We start from the raw sequence: 19,165 nt of genomic DNA, 5'->3' as shown, positions 1-19,165 counted from the left end.
GTCATGGAAGTTGAGTCATTGCTTGCACACAGTATACCAATGACTGTAATCGTTCACCATACAGTCATGGAAGTTGAGTCATTGCTTGCACACAGTATACCAATGACTGTAATCGTTCACCATACAGTCATGGAAGTTGAGTCATTGCTTGCACACAGTATACCAATGACTGTAATCGTTCCCCATACAGTCATGGAAGTTGAGTCATTGCTTGCACACAGTATACCAATGACTGTAATCGTTCCCCATACAGTCATGGAAGTTGAGTCATTGCTTGCACACAGTATACCAATGACTGTAATCGTTCCCCATACAGTCATGGAAGTTGAGTCATTGCTTGCACACAGTATACCAATGACTGTAATCGTTCACCATACAGTCATGGAAGTTGAGTCATTGCTTGCACACAGTATACCAATGACTGTAATCGTTCCCCATACAGTCATGGAAGTTGAGTCATTGCTTGCACACAGTATACCAATGACTGTAATCGTTCCCCATACAGTCATGGAAGTTGAGTCATTGCTTGATCACAGTATACCAATGACTGTAATCGTTCACCATACAGTCATGGAAGTTGAGTCATTGCTTGCACACAGTATACCAATGACTGTAATCGTTCCCCATACAGTCATGGAAGTTGAGTCATTGCTTGCACACAGTATACCAATGACTGTAATCGTTCCCCATACAGTCATGGAAGTTGAGTCATTGCTTGCACACAGTATACCAATGACTGTAATCGTTCCCCATACAGTCATGGAAGTTGAGTCATTGCTTGCACACAGTATACCAATGACTGTAATCGTTCCCCATACAGTCATGGAAGTTGAGTCATTGCTTGCACACAGTATACCAATGACTGTAATCGTTCCCCATACAGTCATGGAAGTTGAGTCATTGCTTGCACACAGTATACCAATGACTGTAATCGTTCCCCATACAGTCATGGAAGTTGAGTCATTGCTTGCACACAGTATACCAATGACTGTAATCGTTCCCCATACAGTCATGGAAGTTGAGTCATTGCTTGCACACAGTATACCAATGACTGTAATCGTTCCCCATACAGTCATGGAAGTTGAGTCATTGCTTGCACACAGTATACCAATGACTGTAATCGTTCCCCATACAGTCATGGAAGTTGAGTCATTGCTTGCACACAGTATACCAATGACTGTAATCGTTCCCCATACAGTCATGGAAGTTGAGTCATTGCTTGCACACAGTATACCAATGACTGTAATCGTTCCCCATACAGTCATGGAAGTTGAGTCATTGCTTGCACACAGTATACCAATGACTGTAATCGTTCCCCATACAGTCATGGAAGTTGAGTCATTGCTTGCACACAGTATACCAATGACTGTAATCGTTCCCCATACAGTCATGGAAGTTGAGTCATTGCTTGCACACAGTATACCAATGACTGTAATCGTTCCCCATACAGTCATGGAAGTTGAGTCATTGCTTGCACACAGTATACCAATGACTGTAATCGTTCCCCATACAGTCATGGAAGTTGAGTCATTGCTTGCACACAGTATACCAATGACTGTAATCGTTCACCGTACAGTCATGGAAGTTGAGTCATTGCTTGCACACAGTATACCAATGACTGTAATCGTTCCCCATACAGTCATGGAAGTTGAGTCATTGCTTGCACACAGTATACCAATGACTGTAATCGTTCACCGTACAGTCATGGAAGTTGAGTCATTGCTTGCACACAGTATACCAATGACTGTAATCGTTCCCCATACAGTCATGGAAGTTGAGTCATTGCTTGCACACAGTATACCAATGACTGTAATCGTTCCCCATACAGTCATGGAAGTTGAGTCATTGCTTGCACACAGTATACCAATGACTGTAATCGTTCCCCATACAGTCATGGAAGTTGAGTCATTGCTTGCACACAGTATACCAATGACTGTAATCGTTCCCCATACAGTCATGGAAGTTGAGTCATTGCTTGCACACAGTATACCAATGACTGTAATCGTTCCCCATACAGTCATGGAAGTTGAGTCATTGCTTGCACACAGTATACCAATGACTGTAATCGTTCACCATACAGTCATGGAAGTTGAGTCATTGCTTGCACACAGTATACCAATGACTGTAATCGTTCCCCATACAGTCATGGAAGTTGAGTCATTGCTTGCACACAGTATACCAATGACTGTAATCGTTCCCCATACAGTCATGGAAGTTGAGTCATTGCTTGCACACAGTATACCAATGACTGTAATCGTTCACCATACAGTCATGGAAGTTGAGTCATTGCTTGCACACAGTATACCAATGACTGTAATCGTTCCCCATACAGTCATGGAAGTTGAGTCATTGCTTGCACACAGTATACCAATGACTGTAATCGTTCCCCATACAGTCATGGAAGTTGAGTCATTGCTTGCACACAGTATACCAATGACTGTAATCGTTCACCGTACAGTCATGGAAGTTGAGTCATTGCTTGCACACAGTATACCAATGACTGTAATCGTTCACCATACAGTCATGGAAGTTGAGTCATTGCTTGCACACAGTATACCAATGACTGTAATCGTTCCCCATACAGTCATGGAAGTTGAGTCATTGCTTGCACACAGTATACCAATGACTGTAATCGTTCCCCATACAGTCATGGAAGTTGAGTCATTGCTTGCACACAGTATACCAATGACTGTAATCGTTCCCCATACAGTCATGGAAGTTGAGTCATTGCTTGCACACAGTATACCAATGACTGTAATCGTTCCCCATACAGTCATGGAAGTTGAGTCATTGCTTGCACACAGTATACCAATGATTGTAATCGTTCCCCATACAGTCATGGAAGTTGAGTCATTGCTTGCACACAGTATACCAATGACTGTAATCGTTCCCCATACAGTCATGGAAGTTGAGTCATTGCTTGCACACAGTATACCAATGACTGTAATCGTTCACCGTACAGTCATGGAAGTTGAGTCATTGCTTGCACACAGTATACCAATGACTGTAATCGTTCCCCATACAGTCATGGAAGTTGAGTCATTGCTTGCACACAGTATACCAATGACTGTAATCGTTCCCCATACAGTCATGGAAGTTGAGTCATTGCTTGCACACAGTATACCAATGACTGTAATCGTTCCCCATACAGTCATGGAAGTTGAGTCATTGCTTGCACACAGTATACCAATGACTGTAATCGTTCCCCATACAGTCATGGAAGTTGAGTCATTGCTTGCACACAGTATACCAATGACTGTAATCGTTCCCCATACAGTCATGGAAGTTGAGTCATTGCTTGCACACAGTATACCAATGACTGTAATCGTTCACCATACAGTCATGGAAGTTGAGTCATTGCTTGCACACAGTATACCAATGACTGTAATCGTTCCCCATACAGTCATGGAAGTTGAGTCATTGCTTGCACACAGTATACCAATGACTGTAATCGTTCCCCATACAGTCATGGAAGTTGAGTCATTGCTTGCACACAGTATACCAATGACTGTAATCGTTCACCATACAGTCATGGAAGTTGAGTCATTGCTTGCACACAGTATACCAATGACTGTAATCGTTCCCCATACAGTCATGGAAGTTGAGTCATTGCTTGCACACAGTATACCAATGACTGTAATCGTTCCCCATACAGTCATGGAAGTTGAATAATTGCTTGCAAAAAGCAAATGCATGCCATTTGTAAGAAAGTTTAACGCAATAATATAAGGGAAACAGTGTCTTTAGTTTGAGGAACAAACAGTTTGCCAGCGCAAAGTTGTCTTCTTGTTGTTGTTAATTGTTAGCTTAAACAGCTTGTACCTGTTTAACATGCGTGGATAGTAACGAGATTATTACAAGTGTGTATCGTACACGTAACACTATTCATGTATTCCCAATCTTGGTAAATAGAAAAAGTCGTTTCGTACACAAGTTAAACCCTGAGGAATGTTTGACCTCCCAATCTAAATGAAGGATGCGTGGGTTCTAGAGCCAATGAGATGTCAGCTCTCTAAATCAATATCGTCACTAATTTTCAGGGATCCATACATAAAATGTTCACCACTATTTTTCATTTACATCCCAATTGAATCTGTTTCGGGGGATAATCGAGACTTGTTATTCTCTGGTGTTGACGTTTCATATTGACCGTCCCATAACAGGATACAAATATACCCTCGTTTGGATGTTAATATCGTGGAACAAGTTATCCACAACAATAAAAGAGCACGCTCTGTTTTGGGGGTATTCTTTTCGAAAATCCCCTATTCGCATCATGGAGATACAGAAATCAGAATGTCGTACACTCGTGCCCAGAATTTAGAAGCTTGGGCCCGTTGAACTGATTGGAAAGTTCATCTGAACACCTAAGAAGACGTCCTCAGATCTGTACACAGAGGTATCGTATTGAAAGAAAAGACATGATTTGAATTAGATGAAAACTATGAATCTATGAAGGTAACGTATTGGAAGAGTGAGTGATTGAGTATGGTTTTACGCCGCATTTAGCAATATTCCAGCAATATCACGGCGGGAGGCACCAGAAATGGGCTTCACACATTGTACCCATGTGGGGAATCGAACCCGTGTCTTCGGCGTGACGAACGCTTTAACCACTAGACTATCCCCCCCCCCCCGTATTGGAAGAAAAGATCTGATTTTAATTAGATGAAGACGATGAATCTATGAAGACGTCCTCAGATCTGGACACAAACAGGTATCGTATTGGAAGAAAATATCTGATTTTAATTAAATCAAGCAAGACTATGAATGTATGAAGACGTCCTAAGATGTGGACACAAAGAGGTATCGGAAGAAAAGATATGATTTTAATTAGATTGCGGTTGGAAACCACATCACTAAGTGCAACCAGAGAGAAACAAAGCTACTTCCTTGTGTTTCTGCCCTAGTTGCAAAATGCGCCGTCAGCATGAGGTGAGGTGAGGTGAAATGGGGTTTAACGTCGCGTCCAAGATTATTGCACTTATATAGCGACGTGCATGCACGTGTGTGTGTGTGGCTGCTTGTACTAGTCCGGACAGTTGCCGATTTATAGTGCTAGCTCACTGAGATACCATGCCAAAGTTTAACATGAATACCCCACTCAGACACAGTATACTGACTCCGATCCGACCAGTCCTTGTTTTAGCCCCTTAATACCGGGCGCCAGACAGGGTAACAACAAGTACCATCTTTTAACGTCTTTTGGTATGACGCGGTCGGCGGACGCTCTACCACTAGACCACGGAGGCGGTCTAGTCAGCATGACGTACCCATATGACAAAAACATGGCAGGGAAACTGGATTTGTTTCCCATGTATAACACATAGTGGTCATACTTAATTTGTTGAATGTTCATGAATGGAACTTGAGTTGTCTAGTCTATGATGTTATTAGTGGAGCTATTTATATGTTCTGCTTAAATCAAACGTAAATACTGAGGAATCATTTAGTTAATGTGTATATAGTGTACATTGACAAAACATATTAGGTGATTAAAAATCTAGAATGACAATCAAATTTGAAGATTGCTACCACTTGTAGCAATAAGCATCTATTAAGAAGTGAGTGAGTGTGTTTTAACGCTGCTATGACCATCGTTCCCTGATCAGTTTCAGCTTAATGTGGGAGGAATCCCGAAGTGATGCATGTTATTAGACGTTTATCACGCTTGTGAAACACTCGAGCACGGTTATGCTGCTGACAACATTATAATAATAATAATAATAATTTATGCATTTGTATAGCGCAGCATTCACTGTGCATAAGTGCGAAATCTGGTATCCGAACCCACGACTGTAGGTTCCTGGTACGCCCAAGGGACGCAACTCTTCCTAAGGGACGCAGCTGCGCCATTCGTGGCCCGATCTAAAATGGCAGAAACCCTGTATTTGTTCAAACACAATAATCTTGAATAGAAGCCTATTATCTGACACATTGTTCCATATACTTCGAATTCAGAGTTAAATGTATCTTAGACATATATTGAATGAGCACACCTCTTATAAATTACATGCGTGTTACAGATGACACCCATCGGGGAAAAACCATGTTGACAAGACTTGTTTCAAGTAGACAGCTCTCAGTAGATACCACCTATTCCCGCGCATCCACCATAGTGATTGACACCGAATACCTCCCTAGCCCTGCAATAACCACGCTCATCTATCACCAAGCTATCTCTATCATACACACACCGTTTATTATGGGAGTGGCCCGTCATTAAATCAAGATAAAGGTGAAACTAAACTATAACATGTTGAAACAATTGCCACGGTTTCATGGTCCCACCCACACTGATAAACAACAGTCGCCAAGAGCCTAGTTACTGACGTACACCATGCTTCTCAGGTGGTCTGGAGCGACCTGACCAAGTTTTAATATCCTTGACATAAAAAAATCTGAAGAACATACAAGCGCCATACAAGTGTGTCATCACAACTAAAAGAAAACATTATTAATCGCCATATTGCTATGAAAGGAAGTGACAATAACCACTAAGTCTTGCTTGATAAAATGTAAACGTGAAACGTAGATCGCGTGGTGTTTTACACATTCAGGAACAATGTGGACCTCCCCCTTGCTCGTTACGTTGGTAACTCTAGGTAGGTGCTTTTAGTATCAGACACCATATCTGCATTCATATATACCAAGGGGTATTTAATGACGAATTTGTTGTTTGCAACTGTGACATGTGTTTAGTACAACTCTTCTGACCTAAACTTACACTTATCTCTGATCTGTAATCAGAGGAAACATTTCCAGGACGGGTCAAATCAAATGACATTCTGATTCTTACTGCCTGAGATTTTCTATTGTAAGCTTATAGATTATGTTTATAGGTTTGTCAGCGCCTCACCCATGTAGGGATTCCCGCTTAGAAGTGGTCCCAGGCAACCTATTCTGGTTGTAAGAGGTGGTGACTTGGTTGAATGTGCATCATCGTATCCTGGTGGCATGCATCGTTGCTCATAATATCACTCACTGGATTATCTGGTCCAGATTTGATCCTTTACAGGCCGGCGTGACCTAACTAGAATGTGGCCGAGTGCAACAGGCTACACATGAATGTGAATGTTTCCAGAGGCTATGCCAAATTGACTTGTTTTGAAAATAGTATTGAACATCATAAAAACTGAATTATTATTACCATGGACACCAGAGATGTGCCATGTCACAGTACCAGTTGTGACCATTTTACAGGCAGAATTTACTGATGGATTTCAACTCCTTTAATCTTACAATGTTCCTTTATCAAACAAATTCAAAACGTCAACACTAGAGAATAAAGCGGTGCGGCAATTACGAATAAGTGACAAGTTCTTCGAAAGGAATCAAGGTTTTCAAATTTGCTATCTCTTAAATTATGGGAGCGGTGTGGGAACGGTTTCGGTGTTAATCCGTTCGCTCATCTCACCAAAGACCTGACACGTACCTTTTTATGCAGATTGTGAGTAGCGGGTGCTACCGGTACTGCAGGACATGCTTACCCTTTGCGCAAACATCGGGTGTCATCACTGATTTTCAGTCATCAATTCATATAGTTTTCACTCTCTTGCTATTTTGTCTTTTACGCCCAATATAATCTGTTGCGTGGGATGACCCAGACTAACTCGGTGTCTTTCTTTCTTTCTTGTTTAACGCCGCACTCAGCAATAGTCCAGCTATATAAAGGCGGTCTGTAAATAATCGAGTCTCGACCAGACAATCCAGTGATTGACATCATGAGCATCGCGCTACGAAATTGGGATACGATGACATGCATCAAACAAGTGAGCGAGCCTGACCACCCGATCTCATTAGTCGCCTCTTACGACAAGGATAGTCGCCCCAGGGCTCAGTCACACATTCGGGATTTTTACTGCCGTCCTTGATAGGACCATTGAAATTTGTCAAAGTCTGATCAAGATCCTCTGATTCGTGGCGGGAAATTCACAAATTTGTAAAAACATTTATTCAATCACGACAGCAATCAGATATTGTTCAGGAAGCGTCCCGATTCAGCAGTTTCCAGCCGAATTCGGCCCGATTCTCAATCCGAATCTGATCCGATTTGTATCTTCCGAATGCGATCCGACAGAGATCAGACAGTGACCGGACAGTGAACCGACAAAGACGGTTCGCATTCGGCAAGATCTGGACGCAATCTGGACTCAATCGACAAGAAACGGCAATGAACAATTTCCCCAAATCATGCCCGTTCATAACGACAGCGTCCCGATCCACAGGACACCGTCCAGACAACACAGGACATTGTTACGATTTTGATCCGATACAGCAGAATCCTTCACGACAAAGTCACGATTGTAATCCGACTAGACAAAATCGGAGTTTCCTGAATGCTACGGGACGCACCATTCTGTCGGGAGTGCTTGGCCGACCTCTCTGGACCTTTTCCGATCCGTAGGGCTCTGTTACGAACGTATACGACTGCGTTCAGACAATGATAGGACATTCCAGATCATTGAGGATAGTTATCCGACTTTTTAACTTTTTATGTAGTAGCTCCGTCTGATCTCAAGCAGGAGCCATAATCGGCACTGTGTGAATGCAGCCTTACTCGGCATCACGGAGTAATGCTGGAATTGTGCAAAACAACCCGATTCAACCATATTTACTCCTACATTCTTCCGTTATTTTAAACATTGGTAAACGTAACAATGCTATACTTCCAGCTTATCATGTGAATTTAATTGTATTAAATCGAAAGACTTCATTCTTATTAGTTTCCACAGTGACAACGTCAGCGGACTCAAGCGTCAAGTGCGGTGTCCCGAAGGTGATTCCTGCCACGTCACGTGTCGTCAACGGACAGGAAGTCAGGCGTGGGGCGTGGCCATGGATGGTATGGACACTGATTTCCTGCCTTTCTTCACTATTTGATACCTTCACATTTTAATTACCGCATGTCAACTAGTGAGAGGGCGTTTATTCGTTCTCAACAGCTCTAACACAATGTATAATGACCACGTCCTATTATAATTCTGAAAACTCATAATACCAGAAAATTGACGTTCTGTAGCTGGTGGTCACATATTTCAACTAACTCTTAGCCTAAAACAATTGGCCCATTATTCTGACGTTTGTCGAATTCATGACGATGGCACTGCCTAAACCTTTATGCAACTGCCTGACACAGGTTACCAAATAATTTTCGAAACATTCGCAAGGTAACGTTCTAAGGTGTCTTCTATTTGGGTTAGATTTTCTTTACTGTTTCCATCTCGGTGGACGGTCGGGTAGCCTAGTGCTTAGAGCGTTCGCTCGTCACGCCGAAAGCCCTGATTCGATTGGCCACATTGGTACATTGTGTGAAGCCCATATCTGGTGTCCCCCACCGTGATATTTGCTGGAACAAATGCTTAAAGAGGCGTAAAATAATACTCACTCGAACTAATGTTCGAATGGTCACTGTTCCATACCCGCAAAGTGGCAATATATATAGCTGTATACAGTGACACCCGATTACTCCGGACGGTATGATTTCGGGATGGGTGCGGTGTAAAACACTAAACGTCCAGATTGGGGGAGGGGGTGGGGCTCCAGACTCACGAGGTTTAACTCCATCTGTACCAAAGGAGGATGGTTGCTTGAGGCACATTTCTATCATATCAAAGATGAGGTGAGGTGAAATGGGGTTTAACGTCGCGACGTATATAGCGACGTGCATGTATGTGTGTGTGTTTGTGTGGCTACTTGTACTAGTCCGGACTGATGCCGATTTATAGTGCTAGCTCACTGAGATACCATGCCAAAGTTTAACATGAATACCCCACTCAAACACTGTATACTGACTCCGAGCCGACCAGTCCTTGTTTTAGCCCCTTAATGCCGAGCGCAAGACAGGGTAACAACAAGTACCATCTTTTAACGTCTTTTGGGGATCGAACCCCGGACCTTCCGCTCTCCGGGCGGACGCTCTACCACTAGACCACGGAGGCGTCTATCATATCAAGACTACATGTGAATTGATTATAGCGTATGTTAAAATAGGATTTATGGAATGTGTGCAAAGTTTGTAATTGGTCTAAGAACAGTTGCACAAAGTTTATGAATGACAGTTGTATGTAATTTATTTTAAGACAGATTGTATGACCTATTGAATACAGAAGAGTCTCACTTTTCACGTTACCCATATTCTTGGTTTCCAGGTACTCCTCCAGGAAATGACCACCTCTGTATGTGGAGGCGCCATTTTGAACAAACATCTCATCCTGACAGCAGCACACTGCTTTGACGAGTAAGCTTCAGCTTATACACTATACAAGTTATTTAGGAATTGAACGATGGGTTCAATGAAGTGTTAACGATTTCAAAGCGCTGGTTAATCTGTGTGAACCTCCGAGCTTGGTACGACATTGTTTTCATTGGTGCTAGATTCCTGTCATTTCCGAAAACAAGGCATCAAAGTCAATATCGCTCAATAAATCATTTCGTTCACCTCAGTAATTTTACAGAATTAATTTTCTTCACTTGCGTTATTAATATTGAAAAATAGCCATTCCATATCCAAATCACCGCAAGGACAATCCATTTTGTTTCATGAAGCAGCTAGACGACATCAATCATCAGAACCAAAGCATTTATTTATTTATAAGCCAGATGAAATGTAACAAGACCAGGCAAAATACTAAATTAATTGTTTATTTGTCCATCCTTAGAAAAACAAAGAAGACAATTTTACACAGATTCTACTTCATTGAATCCAATATGTATAAAATTATTTTCAATAATCCACTATTAGAATCATTGCGAAAATTGTCCAAAGTCTGTAAAATCATCTTGTCATTGTTTAAACCTATCCAGTAACTCTCCCCCTTATTAAATTGCACATATATTGCTGCCCTAGTGAATCTGTATAAATATGCATGCATGCTCGGCAAAGATGTTTTTGTATCTATTCTATATTTATATGTATATGATATTATGTTGTTGGAATAATTTTGTTAAGTTCAGGCATGCACAACGGATTTCAACGATAATGCTGTTTTATAGCGTTAGCCCACTGAGACGACTAAGCCTTATTTTAACATGGATATCCCACTCAAACGTCTTTTGGTGTGACGCGACCGGGGATCGAACCACCGTGTATGACAATGTGATGGAGCTGTGGCAATCGTAGCGCTAAGATCGCTTGCGCAAGTGCTGTTCAGTTTGGGTTTCCTGTCAACAATCGGTTACCTTGACCTACCCGGTTGTAAGGGGAAGCACTGTCGTCTGAGGCGCCGCGATTCGCTGTGCAGAGTTGCGTCCCTTGGGCACGCCAGAAACCTGTGATTGTGGGTTCGAATCCCGGTTAGCCCCAATTATGTTTCTAGGTTTGTCAGCACAATTCCCGTGCTCGTGGGTTTCATCGAAGTAGGTAAACGTCTGAGACCTGCATCACTTCGGGCTTTACTCCCACATTAAGCTGACACGCCGTGATATAACTGTTAAAAGCGGCGTTAAACACAACTCACTCACTCTGATTACGACCTTTGACAGTCAACACCTTATCGCTCCTCGTGGTGTTAAATGCCCATGGCTGTTCCAAGAGGCTGCCAACCCTCTTCTGGCTCGTGGGATACGGGTCTGTTTAGATGGTATTCGGGACTCAATCGTACTTGGTACGCAGATTCAACATTTAAAAAAAATAAAAGTGTACGTCTAGTTTATATAATTTTTTTTTTCAGTAATTGAACTTAAGCACGCATCCATTATTACTTTGACGTGTTATATAGGTAGGTATAGGTTATATATTCAGAGGTGAACCAAAAAGATTCAGATTGAAAAATTAGAGGGCAGATGGCAGTCGAGGTTCGGGAGAGGAGGGGGGCGCTTGGTTTCATCGCTAAAAGACCTCGAGCATTGGCATGAGTAAGCCGTGAATAATAATGAAGTTCTGCTCGCAAAATAACTAATTCTGTTTTACTTAGAGTGTTTTAAAACATTCCACAAATCTTGAAACTATTAACGCTAGCGCTGCTTTTTTTTCCAGCATGGTCAGTAGAAGCGTTGGGCGGTGGCGGGCAATAGGCGGCAAGCACCATACTGATCGGTACGACATCACGCAACGAACGTACCACGTGAAGAAGCTCGTGATGCACGAACATTACGATAGCCACAGCATCCTTAATGACATAGCCCTACTCGTGCTGCATGAGACGATCGACTACACCGACTACATCCGGCCTGTGTGTGTGCCATCTTCCTCGGAGGCTCTCTACGTGGGCCAGCACTGCTACCTGGCGGGGTGGGGAGATACGCTGGGTAGGTAATCGGGAGTGAGTGAGTGAATCAACAATAGTGTAGTCATATCACGGCATGCAAGCTTTGTGTGGGAATGCCCGTGAAGATATGAGTTAGAATTAGTCTTCAGCAACCCATGCTTGTTTAAGAGGCGGCTTACAGGATAGGGTGGTCCAGCTGCGGTAACCGTACCTGGGCCCACTTGCACAAAACGATCTTAGCGCTAAGACTATCTTTAGCCCATGTTAATGTATAGGAGTTAAGATGATCTAAGCGATAAGATCGCTTTGTGCAAATGGGCCCTGTTCTGCTCCCTATGAACGATTTTCATATTGGTTGTCCCGACACGAGCTATGTGTTGTGCTTTCATTGTGCTTTCCTGATAGATTCCCAATGAAATCTGTATCGCACTTTATATGCTTCAGCCATGTGCACGCGTTGTGATCTGAAGGTAAATGCAACATGATTCACTTCCAATGACACAAAGTCCGTGTTAACACCATGCAGGCACTCTGGGATCAGTACCAATTTGGCAACACCAGGCACCGACCTCGTTCTGGATGTCCAGGCGTCACCTCGGCAAGATAATCATATCCGTCTTGTTCACCTGCGAAATCGTTTTCAGACTGCAGCTTTGACAACCCGCCGTATCCCTCGCATTCTAAAAAGTCTGATAAATCGATTACGAGAGCATAACATCCGACGCTGTACGTTCAATGTCACAGCCACGTCGTCGAACTGCACACATGACACCGTCAATGTTCAGGGCCCACTTGCACCAAGCGATCTTAGCATTAAGATGATCGTAACTCCCATACTTTAACATAGGCTTACGATAGTCTTAGCGCTAAGATCGCTTTGTGCAAGTGGACCTAGGTGTGTGTTACAGGGCTGGAGGTTAGTCCTCACAGATGAGTCCAGGTTTCATCTTGACAGCAGTGATAGCCGTTGGCGTGTTTATCGACGTCGAATGGAACGTTACGCTAACGCGTATGTTGTTCAACGTTCTGCATTCGGTGGTGGGAGCGTAATCGTGTGGGGTGGCATCACTGCATATAACCCTAAATGGTCATCGATTGCAACAGACAGGGGCAAGGTACCGTGACGACGATATCCGTCCTCGTGTCCTCCCGTTTCAGCAGACCCATTGACGTCACATTCCTTTTCAGAAGGACAACGCATGCCCTCAAGTCGCACTGTGGTCACAGACTTCATTAGACAACAGAACATACCCACACTCCCTTGGCCTGCTGTTTTGTAAGATCTGTCACCCATTGAACATGGGTGGGATGAAAAGTTTACGCCGTCTTCCAAACAACCCGACTTGTTTTGTTTTGTTTGTTGTTTAACGGCGCACTCAGCAATATTCCAGCTATGTGACGGCGGTCTGTAAATAATCGAGTCTGGACCAGACAATCCAGTGATTAACCTCATGAGCATCGATCTACGCAATTGGGATACGAGGACATGCATCAACCAAGGCAGCGAGCCAGACCACCTGATCCCGTTAGTCGTGGGTTGCTGAAGACCAATTTCAGCCCGGAATCTTCACGGGACGCCCGACTTCTGAACTGACAACTGACCCCCACGTCACTTTCAGCCTGATATGACGTTTACATGTGTAGACACTGTCATGATGAATTCATGTTTCATGGACATCAATATATTGTCCTGTTGCAAAATCGTTTTCGTTTGCATTTTTATTATTTCCCATAGTAGTCAGTGATGCACATAAACTTTTTTTCCGCTAGTATATGTAAAGACACGAGTGGTACTTTACTTTGTTCCAGATGTATGGGTATAGTTTTGCTGCACCGAAATAAAAAAAACAATATTTCGTTTACCTGGGGAAATGTGTACCATATGAGTGAGTGAGTGAGTATGGTTTTACGCAGCTTTTGGCAATATTCCAGAAATATCAAGGCGGGGGACACAATAAATGGGCTTCACACATTGTACCCATGTCGGGAATCGAACCCGGATCTTCGGCGTGACGAGAAAACGCTTTAACCACTCGGCTACCCGACCGCCCCACCACATGGATGACAATGTAAAAGGTATGGTTATCATATACACATACACGACACAATAAGTCTGGTTTGCGCATGCATGACCTGTAACGTGATCTGCCCTAGGGACCGGCAACGGCAACGTCCTAAACCAGGCTGTTCTCCCTGTGATCAGCGACAACACGTGTAGCAGGCCTGACTGGTACGGTGCGGAGTTCACACCCAGTACCATGCTGTGTGCTGGCTACGAGGCGGGCAGGAAGGATGCGTGTAGTGTAAGTACGCCATTCTTAACCAACAAAGTGGGTCAGTAGCAATCTCATTAAAGTAAGATCCTAGTTCTTGCTACCGCTTATCAAAGATCTGAGGACATCCCATTAGGGGTCCCGTCAGAACGACCTTTCATTCGTTAATCAGAGCGTCGCGTACCAGATCACGAAAGTGACAGTCGGAATGTGATTTCTAATCATGCAACCTCGAACACTTTAACACGGGGTATTCGGAACGATAGTTACGGGCTCAATGACTGAACCTATACAATCTAGAACATCTATTAGCCATTTCAGAATGTTCTTTTGTTCAGGTTTCAAATTTTTAATAGAGAATTTATCAAAATATGTTTCGAAGCGTAGTCGCCAATTTGATGTTAGTGCCGTAAAGCACGAGAAAGCTGGCTTTTGATTGGCTAATGTCGACTTCTTGTCAGTCATTCCATTGGTCGGTCAAAGTTCGGACAAGGTCTGTCTGACGTGACCCGTAATGGGGTGTTCTCAGATCTTTGTTTAAGCGGTAGCTAATGAGATTGGGTCAGTAGTGTTGTACCCGCACTGAGCAATTTTCAAGAGGTTGTTTGGGACCAGTTGTAACCCTGAATTTAAACTCCCGATTCGATATCGATACAATAACATACTCGAATAATCAGTTACAGTAGATAAAATATCTTTACAAAGATCTTGGTGAAACAACCAGATGACGTCATCAAAGATTTCAGACAACAGTTACTGTCTGTATACATCGATCATGCCACGGTCAAGGACATGCGTGATATACATAGTTACACCATGTCACTAGTTCCTGTTACACATAAATCTGTCTCGTGAAGATCCGGGTGGGGGTGGAATAGGTCTTCAGCAACCCATGTTTGCCGTAAAAGGCGACTAACGGGATCGGGTGCTCAGGCTCGCTGACTTGGTTGATGCATGTCATTGTATCCCAATTGCTTGGAACGATGCACATGATGTCAATCACTGGATTGTCTGGTCCAGACTCGATTATTTACAGACCTCCTTCATATAGTTGGAATAGTGCGGCGTTAAACAACAAACAAACAAAAACATATAAATTGAGAACAAATCCGAACTATATGTTGTTCTTCTCTTCTGTGTTCCGACTGTATATAACACCAATGGAAACCTTCTTAGAACAGTGTTTCAAATGTTTTGGGTTTGTTTGTTTGAGACACTATGTAAACATAATACATGGAGACTGCTCCACCCTACTGTTGAATCTCAACAACATTCCTTCTCACACAGGGAGATAGTGGCTCGCCCCTGGTCTGCAAGCACGGGGATGCATGGTACGCCCAGGGTAAGAGTAAGACGTTGCTATTATTTCCCGTCCAGGTTTTGACCAATCAAGCGATTGAAGTACTTTTCGACCCTAAGAACAACAGTCCACACTCATGGGCAAAAAAATCATAATAACCATTGATTAAAGTGTGGAAGGAGGTGTTAACGCCGCAAACAGCGATAAATCAAGCGGCCTGTAAACAATCAGGCGTCAGGCAAAGCAGCGATGAACCACAAACCTTGCGAGGTAAACGCAGCAGCAAAAACCGCTGACTGTCCAGATACACGGTTCCCGGAAGTATTACCCCTGTATAGTGTTGCTCTCACTGCCCAGTATAACAGTTCCCGGAAGTATCACCCCTGTATAGTGTTGCTCCCACTGTTTAGTATAACAGTTCCCGGAAGTATTACCCCTGTATAGTGTTGCTCCCACTGTTCAGTATAACAGTTCCCGGAAGTATCACCCCTGTATACAGTATCTCCCACTGCCCAGTATAACAGTTCCCGGAAGTATCACCCCTGTATAGTGTTGCTCCCACTGCCCAGTATAACAGTTCCCGGAAGTATCCCCTCTGTATAGTGTAGCTCCCACTGTCCAGTATAACAGTTCCCGGAAGTATTACCCCTGTATAGTGTAGCTCTCACTGCCCAGTATAACAGTTCCCGGAAGTATCACCCCTGTATAGTGTTGCTCCCACTGTTCAGTATAACAGTTCCCGGAAGTATTACCCCTGTATAGTGTTGCTCCCACTGTTCAGTATAACAGTTCCCGGAAGTATCACCCCTGTATACAGTTGCTCCCACTGTCCAGTATAACAGTTCCCGGAAGTATCACCCCTGTATGCAGTTGCTCTCACTGCCTAGTATAACAGTTCCCGGAAGTATTACCCCTGTATAGTGTTGCTGTCACTGCCCAGTATAACAGTTCCCAGAAGTATTACCCCTGTATACAGTATCTCCCACTGTATAGTGTAACAGTTCCCGGAAGTATCACCCCTGTATGGTGTTGCTCTCACTGCCTAGTATAACAGTTCCCGGAAGTATCACCCCTGTATGGTGTTGCTCTCACTGCCCAGTATAACAGTTCCCGGAAGTATCACCCCTGTATGGTGTTGCTCTCACTTCCCAGTATAACAGTTCCCGGAAGTATCACCCCTGTATGGTGTTGCTCTCACTGCCCAGTATAACAGTTCCCGGAAGTATCACCCCTGCATAGTGTTGCTCTCACTGCCCAGTATAACAGTTCCCAGAAGTATTACCCCTGTATACAGTATCTCCCACTGTATAGTGTAACAGTTCCCGGAAGTATCACCCCTGTATGGTGTAGCTCTCACTGCCTATTATAACAGTTCCCGGAAGTATTACCCCTGTATAGTGTTGCTCTCACTGCCCAGTATAACAGTTCCCGGAAGTATCACCCCTGTATAGTGTATCTCCCACTGCCCAGTATAACAGTTCCCGAAAGTATCACCCCTGTATAGTGTTGCTCTCACTGCCTAGTATAACAGTTCCCGGAAGTATTACCCCTGTACAGTGTTGCTCTCACTGCCCAGTATAACAGTTCAAGGAAGTATCACCCCTGTATAGTGTTGCTCTCACTGCCCAGTATAACAGTTCCCGGAAGTATCACCCCTGCATAGTGTTGCTCTCACTGCCCAGTATAACAGTTCCCAGAAGTATTACCCCTGTATACAGTATCTCCCACTGTATAGTATAACAGTTCCCGGAAGTATCACCCCTGTATAGTGTTGCTCTCACTGCCCAGTATAACAGTTCCCGGAAGTATCACCCCTGTATAGTGTTGCTCTCACTGTCCAGTATTACAGCTCCCGGAAGTATCACCCCTGTATAGTGTTGCTCTCACTGCCCAGTATAACAGTTCCCGGAAGTATCACCCCTGTATAGTGTTGCTCTCACTTCCCAGTATAACAGTTCCCGGAAGTATCACCCCTGTATAGTGTTGCTCTCACTGTTCAGTATAACAGTTCCCGGAAGTATCACCCCTGTATAGTGTTGCTCTCACTGCCCAGTATAACAGTTCCCGGAAGTATCACCCCTGCATAGTGTTGCTCTCACTGTCCAGTATTACAGCTCCCGGAAGTATCACCCCTGTATAGTGTTGCTCTCACTGCCCAGTATAACAGTTCCCGGAAGTATCACCCCTGTATAGTGTAGCTCCCACTGTCCAGTATTATAATTCCCGGAAGTATTACCCCTGTATAGTGTTGCTCTCATTGCCCAGTATAACAGTTCCCGGAAGTATTACCCCTGTATAGTGTTGATTCCACTGTCCAGTATAACAGTTCCCGGAAGTATCACTCTGTCTGCTGTTGCAGGTATAGCAAGCTGGGGTTACGGCTGCGCGGAACCCAAGTGGCCTGGACTCTACACGGAGGTGTCCAAGTATGTAGACTGGATTCAAGCCAAGGCCACAGAGTTGGGCTACCCAATAAACTAACTAAGTCCAAATTCATCTTTCGTTCACTATTTAATGAAGCAAACTTGACATTAGAAATAACCAATGCAATACTTACTTATTGGCTTCACAAATCATTGATTTCACATCCTACACGTACACTTCTACACTTCTACACGATGTAGCGTGGGATTCCTCTCATGTATCCATTGTTAATCCACTCTGAACCATGCGTTGTTGATCATTTGTCTTCCAAATAAATTTAGTTAAAGCTGTTTGTAGCCGTTTCCATTTTTGTCATTTTATTAAGAAGAGGTTGGATATTGGGGGGTTTCTACATAAAATAATGTTTACATTCACGTAACATTATGTTACATATAAGGTCATGTTCGACACTACAATTACGTTTGTGAGTGAGAGAATATAGTTATACGCCCTTTTCGACAATATTCCAGTCCTATCAAGGGACCACCTCCCTTCATAATCATTATAACTATGTTTTGGTCAATAAACTTTAGAAATGTCAACTGTTCACAGATCAACAAATATCAAGTGTGTGTCAGAATATTCCGTTAATCTCTCCAGTTGCAAGACGTTCTTGAGCAGTTAAAAAGAGTTGGGGTTCGATTTCCAAAATATGTATCAGCCGTGAAGTTAAATTTACGCGTCCCCAGCAGTCACGTGACTTGAAAATTGCTAAAGGCGGCTCTAAACCCTATTCACTCACTCGCGCTCTCATACACGATGTGTATCATCTTTGACGCTGCGGACAGAATGGAAACTATGGAAGAATGGAAAGAATGGAGTGACTCTGATTAAATAAAGGGTATGGTTCTGGGGTCAACCTTATACTCGTCACAAACCGAATTTATCCACAAAGGTTTGCCAAAAAGCCGCAAGAGGAACATTTAGAACAATGCGTCTTTTATCTTCAACGAAAGCAA

The 19,165-nt window shown here is 43.4% G+C and overlaps 1 protein-coding gene across 2 annotated transcripts; it reads left to right on the top strand.

Annotated features, from left to right (window-relative positions):
* Positions 1–6,392: 6,392 nt before the first annotated feature.
* Positions 6,393–18,498, top strand: LOC124122146 (plasma kallikrein-like). 2 transcript variants are annotated; one of them, XM_046485267.2, is made up of 7 exons: positions 6,393–6,605; positions 8,736–8,845; positions 10,152–10,240; positions 11,978–12,249; positions 14,364–14,512; positions 15,770–15,824; positions 18,142–18,498. In XM_046485267.2, exons 1-7 carry the CDS (start codon positions 6,566–6,568, stop codon positions 18,261–18,263), a joined length of 837 nt encoding a protein of 278 aa, XP_046341223.1. In that variant the 5' UTR covers positions 6,393–6,565; the 3' UTR covers positions 18,264–18,498. The 2 variants fall into 2 exon arrangements, with proteins under 2 accessions (XP_046341223.1, XP_046341222.1); XM_046485266.2 differs by having other exon boundaries at positions 6,395–6,605; positions 8,727–8,845.
* Positions 18,499–19,165: the final 667 nt, after the last annotated feature.

This window comes from Haliotis rufescens, unplaced genomic scaffold (assembly GCF_023055435.1).
Source record: "Haliotis rufescens isolate VD_foot unplaced genomic scaffold, xgHalRufe1.0.p SCAF_11, whole genome shotgun sequence".
In the NCBI taxonomy this organism is placed as follows: domain Eukaryota; kingdom Metazoa; phylum Mollusca; class Gastropoda; order Lepetellida; family Haliotidae; genus Haliotis; species Haliotis rufescens.
The sequence above is the reverse complement of the archived record's forward strand: the minus strand, read 5'-3'. Positions and strand labels throughout refer to the sequence as shown.